At 37.1% G+C, this 24,667-nt stretch overlaps 1 protein-coding gene and 1 long non-coding RNA gene across 3 annotated transcripts in view; both read right to left on the reverse strand.

Annotated features, from left to right (window-relative positions):
- The window catches only part of igdcc4 (immunoglobulin superfamily, DCC subclass, member 4), a 77,055-nt gene extending 56,337 nt beyond the window's left edge, over positions 1-20,718 (reverse strand). Inside the window, exon 1 of one of the 2 annotated variants that reach the window (XM_084108024.1) lies at positions 20,306-20,718. In XM_084108024.1, the coding sequence (XP_083964150.1) occupies positions 20,306-20,372 (67 nt within the window). In that variant the 5' untranslated portion in view covers positions 20,373-20,718. The remainder of the gene's footprint in view (positions 1-20,305) is intronic. The other variant, XM_084108025.1, reaches the window with a different exon arrangement.
- LOC311078958 lies at positions 17,132-19,130 on the reverse strand. Its single transcript, XR_014605307.1, has 8 exons — positions 18,991-19,130; positions 18,577-18,682; positions 18,373-18,479; positions 18,174-18,265; positions 17,978-18,060; positions 17,777-17,872; positions 17,569-17,677; positions 17,132-17,266 (listed from the first exon to the last, which is right to left on the reverse strand). It is a non-coding gene; the product is annotated as an uncharacterized lncRNA (long non-coding RNA).
- Positions 20,719-24,667: the final 3,949 nt, after the last annotated feature.

A 24,667-nucleotide genomic window follows, 5' to 3' on the forward strand; every position in this document is an offset into this window, starting at 1 on the left:
GATGAGGAAATGATAAAAGCTCGGTTTGCCGAATATTAGATCGCTTTCTACAAAAGCACTTTTTGTAAATGATATGATCACAGATTATAACCTAGATGTGCTGAGTTTGACAGAAACCTGGATGGCTAAAATCAGACGATTACATTACTTTAAATGAGTCCAAAGATCATGGTTATAAACATGAGCCTCGTCTGAAAGGCAAAGGGGGAGGTGTTGCTGTAATTTCTATTTTATAATATTTCCAATATTACTCAGATGTCTAGTTTCAAGTGTGATTCTTTAGTGATGGTGCTTTATGTAACGTTATCTAGTGTAAGTGATAAAATCCCGTTTGACATTTGTACTGGCTACTGTATACAGGCCACCAGGGCAACATACAGACCTTATTAAAGAAATTTGCTGATCGGAATTAGTACTGGCTGCAGACAAAGTCTTAATTGTTGGTGATTTTAATATGTAGATAATAAAAAAGATGCATTGGGATTGGCATTCTAAACTCTATTGGAATTAGACCACAAGTGTCAGGACCCACTCATTGTTGTAATCATACTTTAGATCTAATATTGTCACATGGAATCGATGTTGATGGCGTTGAAATTCTGCAGCAGAGCGATGACATCTCAGATCATTATCTAGTCTCGTGTATGCTCCATTTAGCCAAGGTGGCAAAACAAACTCCTGGTTACAAATATGGCAGAACTATCACTTCTACCACTAAAGATTGCTTTATAAATAATCTTCCTGGTCAGTTTTTACTCCTTGGCATACCAGATAGCTTAGAAGAACACAATGTTGCAACAGAAACGATTGACTCTCTCTTTTCCAGCACTTTAGACAAGGTTGCTCCTTTGCGCTTAAAGATTAAGGAAAATAGACCAATGCCGTGGTACAACGAGCACACTCGGGCCCTTAAGAGAGCAGCAAGAAAAACGGAGCGCAGCTGGAAGAAAACAAAATTAGAGGTATTTCACATTTCGTGGAAGGAATGTGTTATTGAATACAGAAAGGCCTTAAAAACGGTTATATCCGTTTACTTTTCGACTCTCTTAGAAGAGAAAAATCACAACTCTAGTATTTATTTGATACCTTGGCTAAATTAACGAGAAATAAAGATTTTCCAAAGTTTCCAAACAGCACATCAGAAATGACTATGTATGAATTTCTTCACTTGCATGATTGATAGTATTAGAGAGAAAATTATAACCATGCAACCGTCTACAACAGTATCGCAATGGACATTGTGCTATAGACCCCCTGAGGAACAATTCCATTCATTTTTTTGCTATAGAAGAAGGATAGTCTAAATTTGTTAAATCATCAAAATCAACAACATGTATGTTAGACCCAGTACAGACTAAGCTACTGAAAGAGATGCTTCCAGAATTTATAGATCCTTTTCTTAATATTATTAATTCATCATTGTCATTAGGATACGTACCAAAAACTTTAAAGCTGGCTGTTATTAAACCTCTTATTAAAAAACTTAACTTGATCCTAAAGAACTAGTTAATTACAGACCGATCTTGAATCTACCTTTTCTGTTAAAAATACTCAAAATTCTGGCCAGTTGATAATACCTACCTAGAATATCAAAATCAACTGCTGGCAGCAGATCCTTTTCCTAATTAGCACCCCAACTCTGGAATAGTCTTCCTTGCATTGTTCGGGAAGCAGACACACTCTGTCAGTTTAAATCTAGACTAAAACACATCTCTTTAACCAGGCATACACATAACACATTATCAATTTCTATTCAAATCAGTTAAATGATTTGTTAGGCTGCATAAATGAGGTCAACTGGAACCGGGAACACTTCCTATAACACCCGATGTACTTGTTACATCGCAAAAAGAATGGCATCTATGCTAATATTTGTCTGTGCGTCTCATTTTTATCCTGAGGTTACCGTAGTCAGCCAGATCCGGTCCATAGATCAGAAGGTGGACCTGCACCTAGACACGACCATAAACACAGCCCTGAGTGTCAGCAAAGACTGTGTCTACTAGACCACCCCCTGTGAAGGCCTCGTTGACATGACAGCCATCGGCACAGATCCTCAGCAAAGACCACAAAAACCAGACAGGTCCTCCGCAAAGGAACTAGATGAATATTTGAATGCTACCGATCCAGACCTAAATTTTGATTTGTGATGCAGCCTGAATTATAAATCACACCATCTTTGTTTGTTGGCCACAGGAGAACTGGCCCCCCGACTGAGCCTGGTTTCTCCCAAGGCAAGTGCCCGTTTTTTCTCCATTCTGTCACACTGATGGAGTCTGGGTTCCTTGCCACTGCAGGAACCTCTGGCATACTTAGTTGGAGACACTTAATATTCAACAAAATTATTGATCTGACTGTTCTGATGCTGCTAAATGAGAACTGAACTGAGCTGAGCTGGACGATGACATAATTTTTCACAGAACTGCTTTATAGATGATAATAATAAGAATAAACTAATTTAATAACTGATGATCTTTACAACGGAACTGAATCAACACTGAACTGACTTTAGCTGAACAACAGCCGAGATGCATCGTTTTCCTGTTATCACTGTAAAGGTGCTTTGAAACTATCGTATTGTATAAAGCGATATATAAATAAAGGTTACTTGACTGTACATCTAAAAAAATACGTTAAGTTTAGTTCTAGGGAAGCTTTGGGGACTTAGTCAGTAAGTATGTGTTGTTATTTGTAGAGGGCATTTAATTAAGAGGGCATTTACTGTCCAGTGCTATTCAGTGCAATTCACATGCCACACACAATATCTGTTACATGAAACACAACAAGGGTGACAACTACCTAATCATTTTAAATAAAGAAACAGCACATTCTGACATCACAAGACAAGTTACTAAACAAATTAAACTAAAAAAAGTTTAAAATAAAAAGAGCAAAACCACGCAACGCACCCATATTCAATTATGCATTCACTAGTGTATGCTGGAAAGAGGCCAAATGGGACTGTAGGTCTATTTGAACTAATAGAAAAGCTGCCTTGAGATGCATTACTTGTTTATGAAAGTAGTACGTTGTGAGACCCCCAGCCTAGAAAGTCAACCAAACAACTACACTAATATGCCAATATTTGGTTATTTTATCAGCAGTGTTCACTTGATCAAAGAATTATATTTTACAGTGTATTTATAAGTAATCTTATTTGCAGAAGCAAAGCACAGTGTTGTTAACCCATTGCTAACAACTACTGTATGTGCCAGATTTATCATGATGTAAACCCAAAATTGGAGACTTTTGAAGGACATGCCATTCTAGGAGGGGACAATGGATGGAATCCAGGACAGGCTGTGCACATTTAAGGAATACAATGGACTTTCGGGGTTAGGAATAAAAGAGTTTACATTCTTTTCAAACAGTCACAAAATCTTTTCAGACCACTGCATAACACTGCATTTTTAACTTAACATTGGGCCAACTCAGAAATCAAACTCAGAAATCAAAGAAATTCAAATTTGGATAAGCAAAATGTATTGCTTATGCCAGCAGAAAAAAGAAAAGAAAATGTTGATGTGAAAGAAAAACATTTGGAAAAACAAATCAGTTTATTAGAAGGAAAAATGCTACAGATAGGACAATTGTAATTGTTTAGCAAATCTAAAAATGAATATGAATATCTTTTTTTCATATTGTAAATCATAATATTGTGATGCCTATATTCACTTGATAAATGTAAAAAAAAAAAATTGTTTTAGTATTTTTTTTATTTTTTTGTAATTTAGTCATTTTTATTTTAAATGTATTTAGATAAAAATATCTAGAATTTTTTATAATGACCATGTAATGAAATTAATGAAAATTAAAAAGATTTTTTTTTTTTTATATATATATAAAATCTTATGGAATTTTAATATCATAAAAATCATTATATCGACTATCATGCATCTCTAATTTCAAATTTTGAACTGTTAGTTTTGAACTGGCAATTGTTTAGCAAATTAAAAAATGAATATCCATTTTTCATTCTGTACATTACAGTATTGTGATGCCTAAATTCACGTGATGAATTTAAAACAATTCATTTTAGTTTAGTAATTTATTTTAAATGCATTTAGATTAAAAACATCTAGAATTTTAATATTGGCCATGTAATGAAAAATCGACTATCATGCATCTCTAATTTCAAATTTTCAAGATATAAAGTCATCAGTCACAAATAAGAGGCTGCATGTGTTTTTGTTCCTCAGACATTGTATTTAATAAAAAAATGGTATGCCTAAGGGATTGAAGTAGGAGGAATTCAGAGCAAACAGTGACAGTAGAGTGACAGATGTGTCATTTAGTTGTAGTGACAATAAATAAATCAGCAAATTGATAGGTCAGCAAGCAACAACACACTAACAAACTAATAGCAGGCCATTAGTAGTGACAGGAACGTGACTGCAAGACCGCAGTGTAGAGTGCAGGGTGATTATTTTAGGAGCTTTTCTCAACATCACTGATAAGTGTCCTATAAAGTCTGGATTGCAATGGTGTTGTTAATCTGTTTAGCTAGAAAGCAACCAAAAGGGAAACAAGGTGTATTGCCACTTAAAGCATTTGATTACTGATGTCAGTGCTCTTGAAGCATGTGAGGAATACTGACAGACCGGAAAAGACACTGAAGATAGTAGTGAACACATCTAGTAAGTGTCCTCAGGACCCAGGAATGGATGTTGTCATAAATATTATGTTTTTTTATGTTTTAATTTTTAAAAAATGTAATGTACATTTATAACACTATTTGTGCTTTATTACCTTGACATTAAATTACAGAACACTTGTTAACGCTACTGAGATAGTGTTACTAACACAACAGCTGAGGGAGTGACGGCAAATTTGACATTTTTCTTTCTTCTGACCAATCAGTCTCTCATTATGTTTGTTTTCTCTTTTGGAAAGTCATAGAAACACTTTTGTTGATCAAATGGGAATGCAAAAAATTTATTTGTTGTTCCTGTTCACCACAGAAGTTTACCCAATTATGATGACTTCCACTTCTTAGAAGAGAACCCCAGAAATGTGTAAAGCATCCATTGACAGTTCAGACAACATCCTCAAGTAGGGCTCGGTAAAAATGATTGATTTCTTGATTTTAATCGATTCTCATTTTTATGAACCAATATTGATTCTCAAATCCCAAGAATTGGTATTTTAGTCTGTTTTCATTTGATGAATGAACAAAACTTTGTAGCACGCCTCTCATTCAATAAATTGCACGCTTTGTGCTTAGTTATATTTTGACAAATTCTACCCTTTTTATTATGAAATTCAAACAATAAATCCTTCTGTGGCGCTCTTTAATGTGGTGTGGCAGATCACTGTAGCATCTCAGTTCAAGCAAAGCAGCAGCGCAGAGCGCATGAGAACTGATCACCTCTTCCACTTTACTACTATTTACAACACAAAATAAACATGAATGAACATTAGAAGGTATGTTGAAAGATACAGTACAACTTACAGATATCCGTATCATGTCTCATGTAATTGCTCAATCAGTGTTTCAACTGTGGAAAGACGTCAGTAAAACAGCTTGTAAACAACATGTCACATAATGCTACATTTACATCAGAAAAGCCATTAAATGACCCTTAACTTGTCAATACCCAGCCCTAATCCTCAGTGCACTTAATTGTAACTTGTGTATTCATCGACATCTCTATACTAGCAGGATGGGTCTATCAACGAAACCCAGCGAACACTGAATCTTATCTAGGTGCACATCCTATCAGCCGAGCTTTAGGATTTAGTATTCTGATCTCTTTACCAAACAATTGTGGTGTCTCGGTTCTAGGCCAAATGAAGGAAAGCCTCTCAGGAATATGACAGAAGAGATTACAGTACACCAAAAAAATAACCACAGTGCTCTAGGGAGATGTGCAAACAATTACAGGATTCCAAGCAAATCTCACTGCGTTCAAAATGAGGATGATGATAAGGACTTTTAAATTGCTTGCTGAGCGAGTCCTGATGAGTGGAATAAGCCGATGTTATTCAAGAGGTCACGGCTTCCCAAGTTGACAGCCAATTCTCACAGCCTAACAATGTCTTAAATAGGGCTTCAAGAGCAGTTGTGCAAGAGTGCCGTCCCATTCAGTGGTCTGCTGCGCTGAAACAACTCGACATAAAGATAACTAATTCATTTCTCAAGCATCAAATCTCTCGCAATATTTTTATGTACAAAAAAGTAAAACCATTTTTTCTCTTTCTGGCTGTGGCAGTTCTGGCATCCATGGCCAAAACAAAGTTCCTTTGGAATGGACAAGTTATATCCTCAGACCATGAACGGAGAATGACTCACTCGCTAGACTTTGCACATCCTGCAGCTGTGCCCCTGCCATGTGAACCGTTGCAACTGGACTCAAAAGTAGACCATGATGTCCATAGTTACCACTCATACATATTTACCATTTAAAAGATTAGGGTCAGAAAGATGTTTTTGTGAAATGAATACTTTTAATTAGCAAACAAGCATTAAATTGATTTAAAGTGACAGTGAAGACATCTATAATGTTAAAAATATTTTAATTTTCAAATAAATGCTGTTCTTTTGAGCTTTTTATCAAAGAAAATGTGGTTTCTTCTGACCACCAAATCAGCATATAAGAAAGATTTCTGAGGCATTATGTAACACTGAAGACTGAAGGCTTCTGAAAATGCAGCTTTGTCATAATAATAAATGACATGCTAAAATAGAAAAATTATTTTAAATTGTAAAAATATTTCACAATATTACTGTTTTATTGTATTTTTTAATCAAATAAATGCAGCTTTAGTGAGCTTAAGAGACTTCTTTCAAAAACATTAAAAAAATCTTACTGACCCCAAACTTTTTAACAGTTTTTGAGGCCCCCCAAAACAAATTATTGCTTTAGTCCATGTGAAATAGAACCTTTAAAGTGCAAGTAAATGCCCTTAGTCTGTCTGAAAAACTAAATGGCAAAGTGAAAACCCAGTTCCAAATCTATACTCAATGGCAGAAGCATTTCCATTGTCACAGATGCTATCTGTATGATAAGAGGTAACAGTCATGACAGTTACGGAAGCTTCAGCTCTACCTCTTTATCTGTAAACCACAGACACAAAAGTTCTAACATGATATGTATTGATGTTATCTGTCTCTGCATATAAAATTCTGGGAATTCTGCTTAGGGAAACTCGGTGCAGCTAGATCAAAAGCAAAGGAGCAGAGCAGAGACAGATACAACTAGGCAATAGTATGAGATATATTATAACTAAAAGAAAAGGAATCTGACAACTGAGTCTCACTGAAAAGATGAGATGTTGCAGCAGATGCACTAAGAACATGGACATTTACACATATGGCATGTTACCTGGAAGACTTACATTACATTCAAGACTATTTATCAGTGGCATGAACTTCTTGGGAAATGAACCCTTGACATTGGCTTTTCTAGCCACATCCTTCACTGCGTGAGCCACAGGAATGCTTTACAAAAATATGTGAAACACTATATGAACACCTTTGGCCACTATAAATGTCATGCAAATAGAGAAAGAGAGAGAGAAAAAAAACATTTACAAGAAAAATTAAAGATTAATTAAACCAAGTCACATCTGCAAACACATGACAGACCTAGACCTGGCAAGGTAATTTTTAGTGGATGTATGAAGTTGTTTCCTCTCACAGTATAATAACAGTAGTCCATCATATAAGCATGTTAAACTAACATTTGAAATTCGAAAATGTCAAAATACTTGTCTCTGTTTTGAATATCCCTCCATTGACAGTCCACGCAACTACCACTCTTTGACACTTCAAAAAGTTAATGAAGAGATTGTAAAACTATTCCATATGAATTGAGTGGTTTTGTCCAAATTTTCTGAAGAGGCATACACTGAACAGATTTAAATTTAGGTTTTTATACACATATAGTTCTGTCAGTGGAGAGTACAAAAATCTCTCAGATTTCATTAAAAAGATCTTAATTTGCGTACCGAAGATGAACAAAAGTGGTATGGGTTGGAACAAAATGAGGGCGAGTAAATTTTTGGATGAACAATCCCAAATACTTTTTGGGGCCACTGTATAGTATACATAATTTATGTGTATAATTTTTATTCTTTGTAGATCTTGCAAATGCTTTGGCAATACACTGTACCTTTTCATAATAAAGCACTTTTGAGTTGACTTGAAATGTCTGCTGTCCTGTGGTGTGCTCACTCTTACTTACCCTCAAAATAACAGAACTGTCTTTTTATAGACTTTCAAGAGGGTATCCCAGTCCACAACACTATAATAGTGGGGTCCCCAGATGGCCCAATCCTGGCACAGGTCTGGTTTAAGACCACATTTATCCACACATTTGTCATCAATACTAAAAGCAGGAATTTAAATAGCTCAGTTGGAGTCTTTGACGGTATTTACAATTTCTTTTTCTCCTCTGTGAACTATTTGCGATTTTATTTTGTCAAAGCAATTACTGCAGTCTTTTGACAACATTTTAAAAAGGAAATTCAGGACAAAGGCACTAACACAGACAGACAAAATCATGCACCGAAAGCCAAACACCTGGTGAACCGGCAAGGTTATAAACCTTTTATGAATCTACTCTTGTTAATTATCTTCACAGCCTCTTTGTGTGTCAGGATTTTTATAACAGTCAGTATCTGACATGTTTAATACATCTGCTTTGAAGAAAAAAATACACCCTTGTAAATGTGGGAGCCTGCATCCACAATTGTCCTTAGTGATAAATGGCTCCCCTTCCTAAGTCATGCCTCCCCACACCACTATGAGCCCTCCTGTGTGGTCATGTGACCAAGTGGACAGCAGCACGGAATGGAAGGAATGCGATCGTATGACTGTTTACCCAACCAGCTTCATGAGGAATAGACCCCGCTTCACACACTCGCTCACATGCACGCACCAACCCATACATTAACATGCAACTATACATAAACACATTATCTCAAATGATTACTCATTAAACACACAACAGAATTCAACATTGTACTTAACATAATATCCATAACATAAACTTACTGCAACATTTTGTCATTTATCTCACAGTCTGAGAATGATGACTGATGACACACCTACGTTTTAATTAATCAATAAAAATCATCATTTTGGACCCAACTTTTACTTTTCCAAGATTCATTCAGAGAACTAATGTCAACCCATTGAAACTCTATAATTTACTGAACAGCAGTGATGATCTTCTCTGTTTCAGCAAATGTATAGAGAATACACAAAACCCAAAGGATCATGACCTCTTTTAGACACCAACGTTTACCGACTGGATAAACATTGTGAATCGCTGTAAATCACAGTACACATGGGCTTGAAGCTGTTTTGTGTGTGTGTGTGTGTGTGTGTGTGTGTGTGTGTGTGTGTGTGTGTGTGTGTGTGTGTGTGTGTGTGTGTGTGTGTGTGTGTGTGTGTGTGTGTGTGTGTGTGTACTTATGTAACAAAAACAGATACTGGCACAGTATGGACAGATATCAGACAAAATTGACTGTGGTCATTCTGGTCGGTGTGATAGTAGTCTTAGTTTAAAAAGCTGCTATGCATAAGCTGCAGAAACTCAAGTGGGAGGTGAGTTGCTGAAAAAACACTGGATGTTGATCACTGTGAGGGAAACATTTCTGGCTACGCTTAACAGCAAGCTGTCCAATAAAACTAAGGGAACTGGATCAAATGTGATTACGAACAGTAGAAACCATTAATAAAACTTCAACTTTATTTTTAAAATATTCTCCTGGCTCTTGGCTAAGAGGCCTCTGGCAGGGCTTGAATGTTCTTGGCAGTTTGCATGTAAGCAAACAAGTCAATTATAAACTCATAGTGGAGAAAATGCAGTGATGCATTGAAGTTTAAGTTATAGTGTGGACTTGAAATAAAAATAAATAAATAAATAAAAATCATTATACTGGCTCTGTCACTTGCTAGTATGAGAGAACTTTAAAGGGATAGTCATCATATACCCTCATCTCGTGCCAAATCAGTAAAATGCTCTTTCTTCTGTGAAAAATAAATAAATAAAAAATGTCTTGAGGAATGTTGGTAACCGAGCAGTTTTGGTGACCATTAATTTTCGTTTTATGGACAAAAGAAAATATTCAGTTTTGGTGACCATTCATTTCCATTTTATGGACAAAAGAAAATAAGAATATTTTCTTTTGTGTTCAGCAGAAAAAAAAAGTCATGGGTTTGGAACAACATGAGGGTAAGTAATTGCTGACAGAATTTAATTTATCTTTAAATTACATTTAAATTAAATGAATTTACAAGCAATCACTTTAATGATCATTTAAATGGGCAATACTAATTATTCCAGTTACTCATTAAACATGTCCATTCTCCCATCGACCCATCCAGTACCTCCCTTTGTCCTTCTTTTCATCTCCCTTTGACCCATCTGAGGTTCTATCTCTGGTCAAGCCACATGCTGATAGATTTTGACAGCTGTTATCCAGGTCACAGTATCCCTGGAGTCCATGTGTACAAATGCTGAACTCAAATAGCCATTGCAACACAGAACACAGAGAACTAAGCACTATCAGCTTCATATGACCCATAGATCAATTTGGGGATTCTTATTGGACTTAATGCAGGTGGTCAAATATATATTACACTGATGTTCAATTTTTTCTCTAACAACAACTGAATCACTTTCAGGTCTCACTACTTAAAACATTAAGTACATTACAGAGATCATTGAAGAGATTTGTCAACCTTTCCTAGGGTTAACAACCTGTGGCAGACCTTTGTAAAGACTGACAGGAAGTAGGATAATGAATAACTTCCTTGTATGACCCACATTTCATTCTCCTAAAAATGATTCACCTCACCATGAGCAGCAAACCCGGCAAATGCAAAATACAAGGAGGCTTGAAACAACCACATACACCAAAACAAAAAAAAAGACTAAATAATATGAATCAACCTAAATCTTTCCGTCAAAGTTAAGGTATAAAAGAACAAAGACATACACAGTAACTCTAGAAAACAAACAGAAGCCAGCAGAAACATCTTAACTGAAACGAAGTCACCATGAAATCAAAGTTGTTCATGGAATGTTGCAGAATTTATTATAAATGATTTATATGTGCACATTATTTTTTTAAAACAATGTGCCCTCCTAATCTTTAATTAACTCTTTCCCCGCCGGCATTTAAAAAAAAAAAAGTTGCCAGCCACTGCCAGCATTTTTGACAATTTTCACGAAATGTTCATGGCCTCCAGAATATTTTGTTGTATTAATATCTGAACATGCAATATATCAAAAGAAACAGCCCCTGCTTTAAAAAAAAAAAACTTTTATTCTAGCTTAATGCATTCTTTTTTATCAATACTTGAGTGTGGGTAAGTTTCATTAAAAAAAGCTAAATTTTGAGCAAAAAGCTGAGAAAAATGCTTCTTTGTCAAAGACTACATCTGGATCGGATTCAGAAAGATGAACAAAACATACTAGATGGAGAAAATCGAGTAAATCAACACCCCCAAATCATCGCAGTCCTGTACCTCGTGCTGGGTCGACATTTCATTCAGTAACATTAGGCAGTTTTAATTATGATCGCATTATTTTACATAATTATGCTATCGCCATAGACAGTATATAAACTGGACACAGCGACCCCATAGGTTTCAACGGAGAAAAGTGAAGCAAATTAGAAGCACTCACTTCCTGATGGCTGAGCGTATTGCGCAGACTCAGACTGAGCTTGACGACGTAGATGTGACGTGAGCAAACTGTCTGACAGTTGTAAGTCTTCTAGTAGCTGTGCCAGGCGAAATCTGAATCATTCCCTTCCGAATCTTGCAGAGACGGAGAGCGTGAGTAGGAGCTGTCCATGAGCTAGGAGCAGGAGCAACTTTATGGCTCTCTATGGGCTTCTCCCTTGACTTTATCGGACTTTATGCCTCCACGTCCCCCCGATTGACTGTGAGCTTCTCTTCCTGTCTATACGGTAATTTCCAGAGAGTCGCGTGGTTATGATGCAATCATTAGCCTATTTTTACAAAAACGGCTTCTACGGGGCCATAACGCAAGATACAAGGTAATGGAGCCTTTCATACATTGTCGTGTTTCTTTAGAAATAAACAATGGACAAATGGAGTCTTTAAACGCCTCAGATGTAAAGTTATTCACTGTCAAAGTGACGCCAAAATGAATGGGAGTCAATGGAATGCTAACAGCAAGGTGATGGCTTGTTAGCCAATGGCGGCCCCCGGGGGTGGTACGGAATTCGAGAGCTTGATTACCCCCCTGGCTATCGCTTGTTTCTGCTTCTTCTTCACATGTCTTTTGGTCAGGAGGTTCAGTACTCTTTCAGAAGATGTGTCATAGTGCCCTCTACCATAAAACAGTGAAAACACTGAAAGCAGGAGGCGGGAAGCGTTGTCTCATAATTGACGAAAAAGTTTCATCAATGGCAGGGAAAGAGTTAAAAACGACATCTCTTTTCTGTTTCCGGCGCGAGGACAGAGCAATAAGGTTTTCCAACAGCAAGACCAGTTTCAACTGTCCCTACAGAAAAAACTGGCAATTAGCAAATGACAATGATCCAGTCAATTCACAGCGGACAAAATCAAGTTCCATGCTGACTTTATTCGCACTAACCCCAAGCTGCATCTACAAAGAATTATAAAGTCATCTTTTTTCAATGACAGTTCACATACTCAGCATATGAAATACCATTGATTTTTTTCCCTAATTTATCAGTTGATATTGAATTTTCATCAGCTGATAATTTAAGTATATCTGCATGTTTTAAGATTTAGATAATCAATTTAAAAGGATAATGATGGCAAAGATTTAAGAGCTCTTGACACACACTTTCAGCACATACTGAAGAGAGTTGCTGTGCTTATAAAATTCACCATTTATCAATTATCAGCCATAACATCAAAACAATCAGGAAAGCCAGAATTTTCTCTATCACTGCATCCCTAGAAGTTAACCAGTAAGACATTTTCTTTTTGAACAATAACTTCAACTTAAGGATCACAGACCAAACAGCGAAAGTAAGTATAAATGCATCTATATACTGTTCCCTACTATAACTACCCTGACTTCATGCAGAAGCATCTGCTTCAGTCTACAGTTTGTGCAATTATTGAAAATCCCTTCATCCCTCTCAGGAGCATTAAACAATATTAAGGCTTGATAAAGAAGAGGGAAAATTAGGTCATGAAGGGATGCTTTAATGGTGGTAATGGCAGAAGTGCTGCAGCAGTACTAGAGAAAGATTACACAGCAGATCAAGTGATGAAGCTGAAAATAATGCGATGGAGCACAAAAGAGTAACTCTTTCCTTTCTGCAGGACAGGCTATGTTGCACTGATGTTGTGATCAAAACATGGTGAGCCCCCCAGGACAGAGCACACACTGCAGCACTGAGTCACGGGTTTTGGAGCAGCATGCCTGTGAGACCATGTGACAGACCCTGTAAAACATGCCCTCTGGCCTCTACGCTGCTTCTGTCTTAAAAAAAAAACTGAAAAAAACAAAACAGACAGCTGTACATGGATTTTTTAGGAGAACACTGGAATGTTAGACAACACAATATAAGAAAGCAAAACATAAACTGGATTTTCAATGTGGAGATGTACAGCCTCCTAAGTGCATCAGTGCACCACTCATCATCTAGTCACCAAGAGTTCACAGATATTTTTATAAAGAGAAAGAAGGGGAAAAAAGAGAGGAATAGATCACCTCAAATTACCTTCAAGATTCTCCAGCATCACTTAACACAACAACACGCATACATATAACAACATTCCTCTTCCTCTTTGTAAACCCCGCACACAGCCTCAGGGAAAGCCAGCCTGAAATTGTGGGCACAAATCTTAGTGGACAGGAGGGAATAGCTGCAGTGAACAAATAGGGTGTTATGTTCATGACTTTCGAAGATCAACCTGAACCCTCAGACAAGGAGGTCTACTTACAACCACCCCTTCTACCTTCTCAAAGTAACGTTTTTGCTTACAGCATCTCTTGCGGTGACACCTGTCAAAATACTGTGCTCCGCTGCAGAGTTGTAGACAGACAGTCACCGAGCAGCAAACAAACAAACAATAGCCACCTTTTACAGTTCATCAAAAATTAATTAAGAGATGGCAACCCATGACGTTCTACTCGCTGTTCACGTCCTCGGACTTGGAATTGTGCATTTCTATGGTAACACTATCAACAACGAAATAATCTGCAGCAGTCACAAGCTCCTTGCCAATTCAGAGACTGCATCCACATTCAAAGGCCGACTGCGTCACAGTGCCGCAACGAAGGCTGTCCCAATTTAAAGGCTCCTTCAAATGTAGCCTCGAAATGCGTCCTTCGTTTCCCGGGCAATGGAGGATACAACCGATGGATCCTTAAAGGAGTTCCCTACCCTTCCCCAGAGTTCATTGCATGCAGGTGACAACAGGATTTTTTTTACAATTTTAAATGTAAGTATTGGGTTTCAACTTACTGGAATATCTAATGATACAAATGTAAAAATAAAAAAGTAAAAAACTTTAAAGCGGTTCAGATGTTGACATCTTACTGAGAGGGATTTTATACAGTTCATACTTTTATGTACAGAAATGGACCACGGTGAACATATTTAGACAGGTTGAGAATCCTGTTTTTTTTCAGACAGTTGAATATTTTTCATAAAAGTCTAGTACAAACGCTACTCCCGCTCGTAGACTGCAGCTGTCACGGTTGCTAGGCAACAAGAACAATCCCCCGTAGGTTAGACCGTCCCACTTAACAATGCTCGGTCTGATCTTCACTGCCTTCGAAGTCCGCATCCTGCGAACACGGCTACAGACATCCCACCTCTCCCGGAAGTTCTGGGAGTCTTCCGCATATTGATAGCGATGGTATCAAGGTCCCGCCAGTACTCAATCGCAAGCACAGCTGTCAATCATGATGTTACACCCCATTTTTATAACATCAAATAACTAACTAAAACCAAACTCACTGGAAAAACAAACACTTGAACTTGGTCTACGTGAAACCATCTTCAGAAAAAAATTATTCAAAGTGTAATAGGATTTTTTTAGTTTGGCTCGTGTCGAGGGAGGGGATTAAGACCAATAGGCATACTACAACCAGCCACAAGGGGGCGATCAAAATGCTTTGGCTTCACTTTAAAGGACTTGTGCGGCACACTTGCTTTCAACATATTACTGAATGAATGAACCACATGGCTTATGCAAATTAATATAATATACTATAATATTATCTTTTTATTCAAGCTACCTCTTGGAAATGAGTTTTTGCCAAAGACTACATACAAAGATGGAACACTCCTATTACTTATGAATGGGAGAAACTGCAACAAGCAATATGGCAGAATCCTACCTTCTGAATAAAAGAAGGCGGGACTTATTTGGGACTTAAAAACCATTGCTAGCCTCTCTGAAATTGCCTATCCTACCTTTAAGATGTTTTAAAAAATCTGTCAAAACAATGCTGGAAGAAAATCACAAGTTGTATTTAGAATTTTCTAATAACAAATAAATAAATATATATAAAAAAAAAAAATAATAAAAAAAAATTAAATAAGTAGGCTACTTTAACGAAAACAGAGCCACCTTACGGCACAGCGGTCTAGCACAAACATTTTTAATGCAATTTACCACTAGTAGGTCCTGCCCCGCCATAAATAATATAGGCACTAAAATCGTTAACAGAGCTCAAAGATGACATATTGTTTTGACCGCTGTGTTTGCCGTTTATACTTCCCAATGGACATCGGTGAGACAAGGGCATCGCTGGATGCCAAGAGGTGCCCATGTGTTTCAGTGCTCTTCTTTGTTATGTAAATAAGGTGTATAGTCTTTGGATAAGTCGCCCTGACCACTCCCCACCCCTTTTTCTTCCAGCGCCTGTGACTGAATTCAAGTCGCTGAATCCTGCCCGAAGCTCCTGCACTGAACAGCGCCAGCACTCACCCCTCTCAAGCCATAACAACACCGTCTTTGATCTCTCTAATTTCATTACATGCCATTTAGTGCGATAAATATATGCCATAAAATAGCACAAAAGTAGGCCTATGGTATTCTACACAAAAAGCATCAAAGCCTGGTTTAAACTCATAAGTCAATTATTTGATTTAAATGTCTAAGCTAGAAATATCAATACCACAACAAGCTCGTGACAGTAATTTTCCACTCACCCAAGTCACCATATCTCTACTTTAAAAAGGGTGCGAATTACACAATGCCTTTCAGGGGGGTACATTTTGGGGGGTGGGGGTATTTCAGTCCAGTCCCTCTAGTGGGCGACAAAGGTAATATAACAAGCTACAAAATATTTTTATTTTCATGTGTTGCTGTCTCGGCAATTTAGGGAATGTGGGAAAATGTTGCAGAATAAGTATTTTATTGGTTTAAGTTTAAAGACACTTAAAAGACACTATGAAACATAAGCAGACTGCCATCTCTTTTACCTGACTTGTCCAACTCATGTGTCATCTTGTTCTGTGTGAAAGGCACTTTGGTCGTTTAAAAATAACAAAATAAACTTTTCTGTTGTTAAAGCTGTAGTCGTTTGAACTTTTACATGTAGGCTACACTGTAAAACCCAACAAGTTAACTCAACTCAAACCGATTAAGGAAACTAATTGCGGCAAACCATTTAAGTTTTAAAATAAATACATATGAGTATTGTGAACTTATATATATTGAGTCATATTCACTCATAATTTAGTGTTCGTTTAGTCATTCATTTTGAGTATATGTAACTTGAATATTTTAAGTTCATTCCATTAAACTTTTAAAGTAATTTAAACCATTTAAACTAACTGGTTTGAGTTCATTTAATAAATCTAATCAAGTCATAACAACTATATAGCTACTCAAATGGTTTTAGGAAACCGATTGCGGTAAATGATTTAAGTTGATTTAACTCAAATTAATAAAGTTTTATAAGACAAAGGAAAAACATTGGTATAAAGCAGGGTTCCTCAAACTCGGTCCTGGAGGGCCACTGTCCTGCACAGTTTAGCTCCAACCCTGATCAAACACACCTAGCTGTGAGTTTCTAGAGATCCTGAAGACATTGATCAGCTTGCTCAGGTGTGTTTGATCAGTGTTGGAGCTAAACTCTGCAGGACAGTGGCCCTCCAGGACCGAGTTTGAGGAACCCTGGTATAAAGAAATGGTCAAAGAAAAGGATGCAGTTATTAATAGTATTTATTGAAAAATAATTTATTTTACAAAAGGTTCTCAGTGATGAATGTTGTGAAAGATGGTCAGTCAGTCTCCTCACTGTCCAAAATACAAAACTGCACATGACTTCTGTCTGGCGAACTGTGAATAAACAAACAAACAAAAAAAACATTAATCTTCCACTGACAAAACTGGTTTACTCACAGCATAAATGCTAGAATAGAGGTTATGCGTGACGTCACCGTCGGCTAAGTGGCAAAAAGACTGAGCGGCAGTATTTGTTTTCACTATAAAAACACACAAACACATCTAAAATGGAAAAGAGCTTTGAGATTGACAGTACAACTAGATTTGACAAGATCCAAAATGACTTACATTGCATTTCAAGGTGCACATTTTACATTCTTATCAGTTCTCAGTTCTTGCTTTCCCTGGGAAATTACCTTTTTCTTTAGTTTTTGCCATGTGAATGACAGTCACTGGAGGATAGTCAGTCAGTCTTCTTACTGAAATAGATCCAAAAATGCGCAGGACACGTTTGTCTATTTTGAACTGTGAAAAAAAAAAAAAAAAAAAAATTAATACATTTTCCACTGACAAAAATATAATTTACTCACAGCATAATAAATAGAATAGGTCAGTTTGTAGTACCTTTTTCTTTCATTTTTGCCACGTGAATGGCAGACGATGTGGAGGACAGTCAGTCAGTCTCCTCACTAGACCCTAAATTGCACGGAACACGTTTGTCTATGCAAATACGTGAGAAAACACAAAAATATGAATTACTCTTACACTGACAAAACTGTAGTTTACTCATCATTATAAATGAGGAAATATGTCAGCTTGTATTACCTTTTTTTTTTTTCGTATGAATGACGGTCGGTGGTTGATAGTCTCCTCACCGATATCCAAAATTGCCCAAGGGACACATTTGTCTATGACAAAATGTGAGAAAAAACACAAAATATTAATTAGTTTTCCACTGTCAAAAAATTGGTTTACGTTACTCACAGCATAATAAATAAAGGAATAAGTCAGCTTGTATTACCTATTTCTGCAGTTGTTGCCATGTGAATGACGGGCGGTGGATGGTAGTCTCAATCACTGATGATGATCCAAAATGGCTCGGGACACTTTTGTCTAAGCAAAAATGTGAGAAAACACACAGAAATTAATTAATCTTCCACTGAAAAAAATTAAGTTTACTCACAGCATTATAAATGAAGAAATAGGTCAGCTTGTATTACCTTTTTTATTTAGTTTTTGCCGGGTAAATGTCGGTCGGTGGACGATAACGTTATAGCTGCTAGTCTCCTCACAATATCCAAAATTGCGCGGGACACGTTTGTTTACGCTAAAATGAGAAAACACAAAAAATATTAATTTTCCACTTCTGTGGTTTACTCACAACATAATAAATTAAAGAGTATGTCAGCTTGTATTAACGTTACCTATTTCTTTAGTTTTTGCCGTGTGAATGACGGTTAACGTTAGCACTAGTGGAGTCAGTCAGTTTCGTCCTCACTGATAAATATCCAAATTTGCGCGGGACACGCTCTGTAAAAATGTGACAAAACGCACACACATATAAATTACTGTTCCAGTGACAAAACTGTCGTGTACTCACAGTACAACTAACTTACTGCCGCTGATTAAAAAAAAATCTCTAAGTTAGTGCTAAATGCAATGTCGCGTTGGCTTGGCGTTTCTGTGACGTGACACAAATGGCATAACTAAGTCTTATTACAGTAGTTAGTAGCCTACGTTACTTTAGCTAGTCGGTCTTCATAAGATGAAGAGTAACGACAATACAACGTTAAACGTACAAGTGCTCTAAAGAGGACGAAGCATTTTGCCGTGCTTACCTGTTAAATCTCTCCATGGCCGCCATTCTGTTCCGACTCCGAGTTACTTCGTGTGTGAGCTGAGCTGTGGGGGATGGGCAGATTGAAATAAATACGCGGGGTTTTCCGGTGCGTGAGGGAGAACGCCGTAGAGAGACCTAAATGTAGGCTTCAAATGAAGCAGAAAATGTTAAATGTATGTATTTAAGTGTTTATTTCATCTCCTTATACAAAAGTAATTTCTTGAAAAATAAAATTTAAAAGCTAAAATAACAAATAGGTTATTCATAACTTATTCGGTTTAAGTTCTGCTTAATACATTGCAGTTTTTGAGTTAATATCACATATTTTATTAAGTTAAACTAACTTTTTTTAAAAAATAAGTTAAATGTACTCATTTAGTTTAGTAACTTTCAGTCTTAGGTTTTACAGTGTACATTTATTTACGCAAGATTACAATAAATATGTCTATAGGTATATAGGCTATATCACAATTTAGTAGAACAATTTGAGGAATTATGACAATTTAACTTCTGGAGTTTCTACGTGTTTAATTTTTTTAAATTATTTTTTATTTCAGTGTCAAGACAAACAAAAAATGGCCATTTTGACAAATTAGTTTCATATTCAACTCAAGGACACTCAGAACACTAATATCTAAATATTAGTTAATAATTATTAACATGAGTTAATGGGTTGCAACTTTTAAGTAATTACGTGGACTGATAATATGGACTTTTTAAGACACCCCCTCGTCCATCGATCGGGGGGCTTCTAAATAAGTCCAAATAAGGCATTCAATCAAACCCCCTTTAAAGTCCAACATTTCTTTGACCAGATTTAGGCTACTTTGCTATAATGATGAGTGATGACTATGAACCTGTACATTCCAAAACTAGAGCCCCCTACTACACTATCCGCCCCTCTGAGCTAATTGGCTTGCATTATTTGTCTCTTCATCCGGGATTTGTTTTATTGTTAATGTTTCAATATTACGTTAAATTAACCAACCGTTACTTTATATTGAGTGCGTTTACAAAAGTGAAGTTTGGATGTGACAAAAAAGTTTAATCCACAAATAAATATTCTACTTCAAATAGGCTGCCTGTTTGCGTAAAGGTTTTTTAAAAAAGGAAAACGTGAAAAAGTAAAAGCTCCACAACGCTGCAACAAGCAAGGTGCACAGTTTCTCTCTCCAGCCCATCTATACTCACACACTCTGACAGATACAAAGAAATATATTTAAATATGTAGGCTAAAAGACACACACACATAGGCTACAACTTAAAAGACATAGCATGGGAAAACACCGGGGATTAGATTTAGCTTGTATTACCTTGCACGGATATTCCACAGTAACCCAGAGAAAGTAGACAGAAGAGCCAGATATTCTCCACCGCCATGTACAGCGTTTGATTTCCAGCAGCGGGGTAAAGCAGTGTGCTTTATATGACCGCTACAAGCTACATGCATATAATGGAATTCGGGAAATAATCTCTTCAGGTTTAATTCGTTTCGCGTAATTTCACGTATTTCCCTGTCGCGCGCTCCCCCTAACCTATAACATAACGTGGTCTTGTTAGTCGGGGAAGAGTCGTCGTGTCCCTCATCGCCATGTTGTGTCCAAATGTTAAGTGTGTGTGAGAGTGTGTTAGCTCTCTTTACACACACACCAGTGAGTCCCGCTTTAGGTGTCCGCTGGAGCTGCATGAAACGCTGCCAGTATCCTCACACACCCCCTTTCCGTGTACAGACACGGCTGCACGATAGTTTCACCAAACGCGCTGCGCCAAACGACACAACAATGTAAAATTAACATACATTGATTTATTTAGAGCTCCGTATTTCGCTAGTAGCAATGAGAAAATACACCCTTATATCTTATATGATGTGCTGATATGTTGCTAGCTTTCCCCAATGTATTATAGCCTAAAGTCAGATGTGTTCTATATTTACAATATCATGCATTGTGTATTCAATGTTAAGACAATTCCATGTGCCACTATAATCCACAACATAATTATATGTCAATAACATTCACTTGTTTATTGATATGCAAGTCATAGATTCACTATAGTCTGCAACACACACACACAAACACACACACAGCTGGGGTTGCAGGACCCTCTGCCATGACCTTCAAATGGGCTGAGAGAGAATTCTTCTCTCCTGGTGTCTGAGGGGGCGAGAGATCACATGTGCATCCGTGTCATGTGCTCCTACAGGCTGAGGATCCCACTCAGCCTGGCCACTGAGTCAGCCATGTGCATGGGACCCTATAGCCTACTGTCTCTGAACACAAATCTATCTATCCATCTATAATCTATCTGTCTATCTAACTGAAAGAAGAAAAGGTTTATACTCTTTATACATCACACAACTAAAAGATACTATGCGTAAAATGTTATCATATACACCACATGGCAACATTTTGAGGAGAGGGTCCAGCCTTGAGTATTTACAGAACAGATTAGAGAAAAGCATGGGAGATGATTATGTAAGCATTTATTCATTACCCATGGAAGTATGTTTTATGGTACAGACTTTAATATTTTATAGTGTATGTGTATGTGGATTCTGCCTTGGGCCAATCATGTTCAGAATGGGCTAAGATATTTGAACTCTCCCAAGTCCCAACTGCAAACCGATGGGCTTCCTGGGGGTAACCGTATCCAAACCGCAGAGGGATTGAAACAGATCAAACAACGGGGATGTCCCTCCTGCAGCTGCTGTCTCTCCAAACAGCACTGCTCCTGTAAGCCGAGTGTGTTCACTCAGTAAATATCTCCTGCCTCTCTGTGCTGTTGTGACTCTAGATTGCTCCGCTTCCACCACATCAAAGGCACTTTTGTCATTGCATAATGGAGTGATTGTGTGCTGCTTGTTTTTAGGGTGGGCTGCTTCTGCTTCTGCTTCAAAACAAAAACAAATAAAAAGAACGATTATATGCACTTGTTACAGACACAAAGAAACACCCCAAAACACAAATACACATCTCGAACATCCGCTCACATCAGTTCATTTTGGGGCTATAAAGCTTGTTTAGGGTTATAAACTGCTTGTATGAATGAAAGCTCCCTCAGAGTCCTGAGGACATGCAGTTTATCAGTTTTGCTGATCGCATAAAAGTATGTTTTGTCAAACCAACATAGAATTATAGTACATTTTACTTACTTACATTTTACTGCAAAAGAAAGCAAGCAATCAGATGCATTTGAAGAAGTCAGAGGCAACCTTATTGTATTGCCCTAAGCTTGATCTGAATCTGAGTCATGCTGTTCATTGCACGATTCAGTGAATGAATGAGATTAGCTTTACATCCTTGAAACGATACATGTCAGTGAATTTAAAGCCAAGGCATTTTAGAAGTGTTTTATTCCAGTGTGTATTCATTATTGAACTGTTACACATCTGAATGAGAAAATCAATACAGTATTTTTTCGGAGTGAAAGACTCTAAATAAGGGATGACACATGAAATGAAAAAGCTGTAGAAAAGTGTTGCATTTAAAAAAATTATGACCCTTTTTGCAGTGCATACAGCACTCAAGTTTTATACAAAATGTACTGGGAAAGACTTTTCAGCTCTGGGACATTCAAGCCATGACGGGTTCTAGGTGTCCTCAGAAAATGAAGACATGAATTGTGCTTTTAAATGAAAATAAATGAATAAATAAGAGCTTCGATTTTTAATATTTTATTATTATTCAAAGTATGGAAATGAATGCCTCACTTAAAGTTTTTCTCGTCTGGACAAAATTACCCATCATCTATTTAGAGTGAACCAGCAGAGCCAATCCCCAAATATGATGGTGTTGTAAATAACTGCCCTGCCCAGTTACTAGCCCTCTCTTCTGTCATTGAAAGGGCACCAAATGTATGCTTGGCACAGTCAGCATGTCACCATGGTTACTGAGACTCAGGAGTGGCACATAGGCATATGACAAAAAGCTCAGTGGTACAATTGGTGGTCCAGTGCCACTTTGATAAGCTGGCATGCGGCCCAGAGAGGGAGTAGAAAGGTATGTAGGCTACGACTGTACGAATGGGGTGGCACCCAAGAAGTAGCCTGAAATCTCACCACAATACATTGAAGGTCTGGTTTTGCTTGGCTTGTTTTCCTGGACTCCAAAAAAAGTATGAACTATTGTTGTTGTGGCTAAAAATATGATTTCTGTTGGCTTGATATGATATATAGCTCTCTCTCTCTCTCTTTCCTTTTTTTCCTGGGAACAAGCAATTGCTTATTATTATTTATACTAACATTTCCTCATTCAGAAGTTGTGGCATATTTGAAGCTGGTGGGAAACACTGCAAGAAACAATGAATATTGTATTTTATACAACAGTTAGTGTCAGTTCTTAAATCTGATTGGCTGAGCAGTCTTCCAAGACTTCTGATATTTAGTCCGAAAGCAATTAGACTTTTGTAGCACTCCGCTCGTCTAGTGTTTGTATTGTCAGTGTGTGTTTTAGTGGTGGGGATTATCAGTAGGTTTCTCATTACACTAGAAGGTAGTGACATGTCCACCTAACTCAGTGGGACCTCAGCAAACTTTCAAGGGGGCCTCAGGATGACTTTGAATGTAATTAATTAAAAAAGTAAATTTACATTATTATCTTAAAAGAATCTAACTCTAATCTAAATTAAAATGCTACAAACACATAAAACCATGATATAAACTGAAATCATATTTCTGCCCCATTTTTCTTCTTGAATCATGATGTTTTAATGGATTGTGGTTAAGTAATTTAATGCATGGACACTCCTAGTTTCTTTTAATACAAAGTTTGATTTTCATAATTGCAGTCGAAATATCAGGAAAAATAGGCCTATGTCCTATAAGAGGGCTTTTCGAGTCAAAAAGGTTGAGAACCACTGACCTAAATGATTCCTGAATCAGGAACACTGATCACTGAACACTGATCACTACTGCGTGTTGCCCTGAAAACACAACGGTTAATTCTGCTGTGGCTACGTTTGGAACTATTATCTGAGCAAAAATAAACAAAGTAACTGACATTATTGCGTCTAAATGTAAAGGATGCTGTCACATTTAACGTGAGCATCGACATGCAGTCTCTTCAATAGAAATCCACACGATTGGGAATTTCGCATGTGAGCGAAAGATTTCCATATGCAGATTTCACAACAGGACTACAGAAAGCTGCTTGTGTAACAGTTTATGCTCTGTTTTGTTCTGTTTTATTATCATGCTGTTTTGGTTCCCTGTTTGCCTTTCTGTGTTCCCTAGTCAGTTTCCCTGGTTGTTAATTAGTTCCTGCACCTGTTCTGTTTGACATTGATTATGCTCCTCATGTATTTAAGCCCTGTGTTTCCTTAGTTCACTGAAAAAAAATATTTTTGCTGCTTGTTCACATTGCTTAAATAAAATTAGCTTAAGCAACACAATTGCTATACATTTTGTCCTAACTTAATTTAATTGTGTTCAATCTGCTTAATTATATGTAAAATTTAAGTTTACTTAATCCGTTTGTGTTGGATTACATGAATGATTTGTGTTGCATTAACTGAAACTGGGCGGTGCTTGTTAGTTCCCAGCATGCTGTGCATATGGTTGAATTAAGAGAGAATAAATGTTAAAATTAAGTGTTATTTTATGTTTTTTTGAGAAAATGAGAAAACTTGATAGTGTGTAATTGTGTTCAATGTTCAGTTACATTGGAATTATTAGAACC

This window comes from Abramis brama (genome assembly GCF_963993115.1).
Source record: "Abramis brama genome assembly, chromosome: 3".
NCBI lineage: Eukaryota > Metazoa > Chordata > Actinopteri > Cypriniformes > Leuciscidae > Abramis > Abramis brama.